This window comes from Hemicordylus capensis, chromosome 6 (assembly GCF_027244095.1).
Source record: "Hemicordylus capensis ecotype Gifberg chromosome 6, rHemCap1.1.pri, whole genome shotgun sequence".
NCBI lineage: Eukaryota > Metazoa > Chordata > Lepidosauria > Squamata > Cordylidae > Hemicordylus > Hemicordylus capensis.
The window spans coordinates 87,477,415-87,484,624 of record NC_069662.1 but is presented as its reverse complement, the minus strand read 5'-3'; the positions used below and the strand labels follow the sequence as shown (position 1 = coordinate 87,484,624).

The following is a 7,210-nucleotide window of genomic DNA, read 5'->3' as shown; positions in this document are numbered from 1 at the left end:
TGAAGCCACTCTGGGAAGAGCATCTAGGTTCCAAGTTTCTTCTCTGGCATCTCCAAGATAGGGCTGAGAGAGACTCCTGCCTGCAACCTTGGAGAAGCTGCTGCCAGTCTGTGTAGACAATACGGAGCTAGATGGACCAATGGTCTGACTCAGTATATGGCAGCTTCATGTGTTCCTATGATCTATTCTATCCCCTATGCTGTTTAACATCTACATGAAACCTCTAGAAGAGGTCATCCATGGGTGTGGGCTGTGGTGCCATCCATATGCTGATAATACTCCTCTCTACCTATCTTTAAAGTCAGCAGATACCAGGGAGGCAGTGGATGCTCTAAATAGGGGTTTGGAAGCTGTTCTGGATTGGATGGGGACAAACAAGCTGAAACTTAATCCAGATAAGATGGAAGTGCTCTGGGTTGGTAAAACTGATCATCTGAGTAGTGAGGTAAATCTGGTCTTAGTCAGGGCCACACTCCCTCTGAAAGACACAGTTGGCAGTGTGGGGGTGTTTCTGGACTCAATGCTGTCCTTGGAGGTAGGGGTGTGCACGGAACCACAGAGCTGCGGTTCGGCACTGGGGTGGGGGTTCCATTGGGGGGGGGCTTTACTTACCCCTCCCGTCCTTTCCAGCTTTGGCGCCGTAAATATAAAAAAAAAATCCGGGCGGCAGGATCCCTCGCCGCCCGCTTCTATCCCCATGGCTCCTTCCTGTTTAAAAAATTGGACGGCAGGATATTTCCCTGCCGCCCCCTGCTGCCACTGAAGCCCCCTCGAAGCAATCTCGCCCCCTTAAATCTCGCCCAGACCGAGTCCGACCACGCTCGGGCGGGCGGCAGCGAGATGTCCTTCCGCCCTCCCACCCCCTTCCCTGCTGTCTGCGAAGTTCAGGAAGCCTTCTTCACGCGTGCGCAGAAGGCTTCCTGCACTTCGCAGAGTCAGACGGCAGGGAAGGGAGCGGGCGGGCGGGCGGAAGGACATCTCGCTGCCGCCCGCCCGAGTGCGGTCGGACTCGGTCCGGGCGAGATTTAAGGGGGTGAGATTGCTTCGAGGGGGCTTCAGCGGCAGCAGGGGGCAGCACGGAAGTATCCTGCCATCCGATTTTTTAAACAGGAAGGAGCCATGGGGATAGAAGCGGGCGGCGAGGAATCCTGCTGCTCGGATTTTTTTTATATTTACGGCGCCAAAGCTGGAAAGGGCGGGAGGGGTAAGTAAAGCCCCCCCCCCTTAATGGAACCCCTCACCCTAACCCTCCCGAACCAAAACCATCCCACGTCCGGACCGGTTCAGAGGCCAGTAGAATGGCCTCCGAACCGGTCCGTGCGCACTACTACTTGGAGGCACAGGTTGCAGCGGTGTGCAGAACTGCTTTTTACCAGCAGTGGCTGGTAAACCAGCTGCAACTTGGAGAAGTAGGACCTGACCTCTGTTACTCATGCTTTAGTAACATCCAAATTGGAATACTGCAGTGCGCCCATGGTGCTGCCCTTGAAGGTGGTTCAGAAGTTTCAGCTGGTCCAGAATGCTGCTGTAAGGATGTTTGTGGGTGCAAGTCACTTCATGAGTGTCACACCTATCCTGCGGCAGCTCCATTGGTTACCAATTTGCTTCTGGGCTAGATTCAAGGTGCTGGTCTTGTCTTTTAAATCTCTACACAGCTTGGGGCCGGCGGTACCTGTTGGATTTCATTTGCCCATATGAATCTGCCAATGCCCTCGCTCAGCATCTTAGACCCTGCTCATGGCCCTGCCATTAACAGAGGTCTGGTTGGCGGGGACTAGAGACAGGGCCCTTTTGGCTGTGGCCCTTCAGCTTTGGACTGCCCTTCCTGAAGAGCTTTGCTATGCAACTTCCCTCAGTTTTTTTCTTAAAGTAAAATGCATATTTCTAAAGAGGCCTTTACATGTTTTTTTTTTTAAATCTGCTGCTTATATCTGGTAGGTTCTTTTGTTTTTATAGTTGCCAATTTTTTAGCTTTTTATTAATAACTTGAATTTGAAACTTTTTTAAAAAAATGTAAATTTAAATGTGGTTTTAGCCTGGTCTTTTAACTTGTTTTACTTTATTAATCGTTTGTTTTACATTGTATCTATTAATAAATAAATAAATAAATAGGAGTATGTGAGCAGTGGAGAGAAGGAAGTACACAAGCCTGAGGCATGTCCCCAATGGCCAAACCACAGTTTGGCTGTGGCTTAGTGGTTTGGTTCACACATAAGAGCTAATGGCTTTTAACCTTGCTAGAAATGTTTATCCCAGCAGTTCCTCTTGTCTTATCCATGTTCCCAGATGCTAAGCTATAGCTTAGTGGGTGCACGTGCTTGCATATATTGTTGCATACATATCGGTGCAGTCCAAATAACTCAGTTTTTTAGGTAGCAAACAAACAATTTTGTGGCAGAGAGTATAGACTTGGCATTTGTTGCTGTCCCCTATGAGCGTCACAGAGCTGGTGGAAAATGGTTCTTGGTAGTTCTCAACCTTATCACTTAAGAAATGGGCAACAGGATATAAGGTAGCAAGATTGGTGCTACTGTCTGGAAAAGCTAGAAGAGCAACAAATATTGGCAAAACATTATTACTCGAATCCTGTGGAATTATGCCCTCAAACTTCATATTCTAGATATGTCTAGAAATTGTTCCTCAAAGATAAGCTGTTGAAATGTAAAATGTAGATTTCAAAGGTTCTATCTATCATGTTCCATTTTTGGATTTAAAATGTGAGTTTCAGGCAGAAAAAAGTAGTTTTGCTATTCAAGTACAAATTTTCCACACTCTTAAAAACCACATATAGTTTTGCTTCTGATTATGGTTTAAGTTTTCCATATTTTTGTCTTTAGCATTCTGATTGGATACCATTGTTTGAGGATTGCCATTTAATTGACTTGGATTTTATTTACAACATTTTGTCAAAAACAGCATACTTGTCTATAAAAAATAAGCATTCCGTCAGTACTGGGCACAGAGCACATGGAGGGTTGAAAGTGCCAAATTAGGTAGGATTGGGACAGGTGTTAGGAGGGGAGCCATGTTCCACAGGAGAGTAGATTTAAAGACAGAATCAATTTGTAGGCCAGGGCCCAAGTCAAGGAGTCGAGCTGGAGAGGGCAAGGATACAGTTAAGTAGACGAGGCCAGGTCAGGAGCAACCACTAGGCTACTGATGGGATGGAGGTATGCTGAGGCCTGGAAGAGCAATATGGCTCCTGTTTTCTCTGTTCTGTACCTTGAAGTGGCTTGGCTTGTGGAAAGGGGTTTTTGTCCTAAGCTGATCCTGACAAATACAGTTAGCAACTCTTTCATTTATGAGAGATTTTTGAAGTGATCCTACTTTCTCTGATGTGATACTCTATTTTTGCATAAACTAAATTCCAGATCACCACATAAAAGTGTTTCTCTTCTGTTCCCTCACAGAGTAATTAATGCTCTGTTAGCATGGTTTTTGATTGAAATTCTAAGTAATATGATTAGCATTTAATTATGAGTAATTATGTATGAGAATACTATTAGATCTTGACATCTGCCATCATAATTCTATATTTTCATATCTTTGTAGGTTGCTTGTCTTACCTATATAGCAAGCAATTTCCTAAATTGCAAAACGGAATCCAAACGATGGGGCACTGCTCATGCAAGTATTGTTCCTTATCAGGTAAGCAGATGAGAAAGTGCATAGTTGTTTTTAATTCTCTGGAGATAACTTTGAAATTGAGAAATGCCTTACCTTCTATGACCATCCAGCATTCTAAAACCCTTCTTTGTTTAGAATGAACTTCTGTTTGCTTTCTGCATGTTGAATTGTGCATGTATATTTATCAGTAGAAGATTACTAACAGGATATTATACTTGCATGGATCAGAGATGTTCACTGAAGTGGGATGATTTTAATGTATTACAAATTTATGTACAATTTCTGAACGTGCTGAAATTTACTACTCTTATGGATGGAGATTGGAACTGCCTGCAGGTGAGTGGGAGGTATCAGCAGACTTGGGATATGTTGGTGTTCACAAAATATGAAGGGGGGAAAACCCCTAGTGGAGCCCGAAAACTCCAAAACTGTCCCATATTAGTCAATGGGACATAATGTACATGAGTTCAGACAGTTCAGATGAGCAGGTGGGCAGAGGTAATGGAACTCTGTGGCGAGGGTGAGGGGAAGGCTTGAAATAAAAGAGTAGGAAATTTATAAGCTTGAAGAACAGTCACAAGCCCTTCTCAGGTGGAAAGGTGTGTAAAATGCTTTGGTTTAACACCAGGTATTTCACAGCTCTGTGTTTCTGAAAGGGAAGTGGTTTGAAAAGGAGCTAGGATTGAGCACCAATGCCCTGTCCCCGCAAACAGCCAGAAAATAGAACAAGGAAGTTGCATATAAAGTGAGACCCAAGATAGAGCAGGCACTCCTATCTTTGTTGCCAACTTCCCCTCCTGCCCCCCATCATGCTCAGCCACAGAATCAGGTAACAATTGCAAACCAGGGATATAATGCAACATTCTGTTGTGGGTGCATTCTTGTATATATGAATAATGGAACAGACTATGTCTTATTTAGGTCATGTTTTGTATTCCATAGCATACAAGAAGTTGCTCTGCTAGTAAAAACTAATCTGCCTACTTTCCTTTCACTAGAACCTTAATTGATAATTTCCATCCTCACAAGTTAGCCCATTTCAGCCTTTAAACATTCACACATCTGCCATCTTGAATTGGGCTGGGTGACATCATCACAAACTACGTTGTTGAGCCATCCCTATGTGCCACTCACTACAGCTGTACCAAATTTGCTTCAAATCGGTTAGGTGGTCGACAAGTTAGCCCACTTGCACCTCAAACATTCACGTGTCCACCATCTTGAATTGGGGTGGATGACATCATTAAAAACTACGCTGTTGAGGCATCCCTATGTGTTCCTACAGCGGTAGCAAGTTTGTTTCAAATCAGTTAGGTGGTTCACAAGTTAGCCCTTCTGCACCTCAAAAGTTTATGCAAGTTCTAGAGTTGTGAAATTGGGGAAGGGGCCCAGTTGGACACCATAAAGTAGCTGTGCTAGTGGTTTGGCTATGAACAGTTCGAGAGCCACAGGTATATAATGGCCTCTCGTCCGCAAGTATGCGTCCTTGCTTGATGCCCTTCTGAGTTGTGACAGCTCTTGTGAGGTGGCCTTTGCGGGGCTATGCCTCACCTTAAGTGATGTATCTATACGCAAGATGTGAAGAAGATATAGCAGGTGCCGATCAATGGAGGAGACTTCCAACTTCTCCCATAGTTTCACATGTGAGATGGAATCAAAAGCTGCCTTAAGATCAATAAAGGCAGCATAGAGAGAGATCGCACTGCAGGAGAAGTATTTCCCAATAAGATGCTGAAGAACGAAGCAGTGATCAGTGGTGGAGCGACCTTCCCTGAAGCCTGCTTATTCCACAGCAAGAAGATTTTCCTTTTCCATCCAATCCCTAAGTTTCCCATGTAGGTGTCTCGCATAGAGTTTACTAAGAGTATTGAGCAAACTAATGGGTCTGTAATTTGCCGGATCATTCTTCCTGCCCTTTTTGAATAAGGGGATGATGATTGCTACCCCCCAGTCCTTGGGGATTTGGCCATTCATGTCAATATAGATGAAGAGTGATGCCAGAATAGGGGCCTACCAGTTAAGATTATTTTTGACAGCCTCTGGCGGAATAAGGTCCTTTCCTGGAGCCATCCCCTTCCTTAGTTGGGTATTTATACAAATGATTTGCAGCTCTGTTCCTATGGCAGTCTTACTCATTAGTCTTTGTATTGTGTTGATTCTGAGAGAGTCACAACAGCTATCATATTTCACCTAATTAGGAAGCCATTGTTTCCCCTCTCTTTTCCTTTTTCTGCACGGAGAAAATGTAATAGAAGAAAACAAAATAAAACTGTCCTGCCTGAGCTCCATGTCTATAAAATAAGCTGTTTAAAAGCTACCACTTGTGTAAGGTTGGGAGCTTTTGATTGTAAAAATACTGGCCCCAGAATATGACTACTAGGGATGTGCCAACCAGTTCGATTCAAACTGGCCCAGTTTGGCCAGCCCGGGGTCGAACCAGACCGGCTCCCCAAAGGGGATGCCGATCCTAGTTGAAACCAGATCGGCCCTGGTTCCAAAAGGGATGGAACCGGTTTGGGGATTCCCTATACTAAGACAGGAACAGGTGGGCGAAATAAAGGGTACTTAGTACCTTCTCTTTGTAGGAGACAGCGACAGCGGCGGTGGAGACATTGCGACTGAAGTGGAAGGGGCGGCGGCTCCTCGGGCTCATAGGCTTTGGTTACTCCTCTGCTTGCCCAGGCTGTTCTTCAGGAGGCTGGCGGGGGGCTTGGAGGAGCCCCCTCTGCCACTGATGTCACTGTTTCCACCATCCCCACCACCTGCAAAAATGCGCGTTGGCCATTTACATGGCAATGCTGAACGGGGCTGGAAGGAGGAACGTTGCAACACCGTCTCCTTGCTTTTTGGGAGTGTGCTGGTGGGGGGAAAGTGGCAGGGCAGGGATGGGCAGGTAAGAGGCACCCTCCCTGCCTCTTAAAGTGACCCCCCGCCTCCAAACTGGCTCAAACACTGGCATTTCAATTCAGTTCGGCGCCCCAGAAAAGGAGTGGACTGCTTCCATGCACATCTCTACTCAGGGTGATAGTCTTCTCATCCATAGTTACATTGAAAAGCAGTGTTCCCTCTAACTGGGATTCCCAGATGTTGTTGGTTACAACTCCTTTAATCTCCAAGCAAAAGCCATTGCAGCTGGGGATTTTGGGAGTTGTAGTTAGCAACATCTGGGATTCCCTGTTAGAGGGAATACTGTTGAGGAGAATGACTTAAAGTTATTTCAGTTTGTAAATTAATTTTGATAGATAACTTAGCACTATATAGTACTGTGCCTTTGATACAACATGAGGAAGGCAGTATGCTCTCTTTGGAACTATAGATCACAATGTCAAGGACATTGACCTTGGGGAGTGTCAAGAACAATGGGGAAGGGTCTGTACCAGAGCACATGTTTTTCTCTGGCATTCAGGTAGGGCTGGGAAGAACGCTTCTTTGAAACCCCGGAGAGCTGCTGCCAGTTGGTGTGTTGACTAGGGATTCTCAATGTTGGGTTATGTTATTGGACTTCAACTCCCATTATCCCCAACCAAAGGCCACTGGGGCTGGGGATTATGGGAGTAGGAGTAGGAGTAGGAGTCCAATAACA

At 45.4% G+C, this 7,210-nt stretch overlaps 1 protein-coding gene across 7 annotated transcripts in view; it reads left to right on the top strand.

Annotated features, from left to right (window-relative positions):
- Positions 1–7,210, top strand: part of SUGCT (succinyl-CoA:glutarate-CoA transferase) — a 475,994-nt gene that overhangs the window by 88,708 nt on the left and 380,076 nt on the right. For all 7 annotated transcript variants that reach the window (XM_053264039.1, XM_053264038.1, XM_053264045.1 and 4 more), the window contains exon 9: positions 3,553–3,648. In XM_053264039.1, coding sequence (XP_053120014.1) covers positions 3,553–3,648 — 96 coding nt within the window. The remainder of the gene's footprint in view (positions 1–3,552; positions 3,649–7,210) is intronic.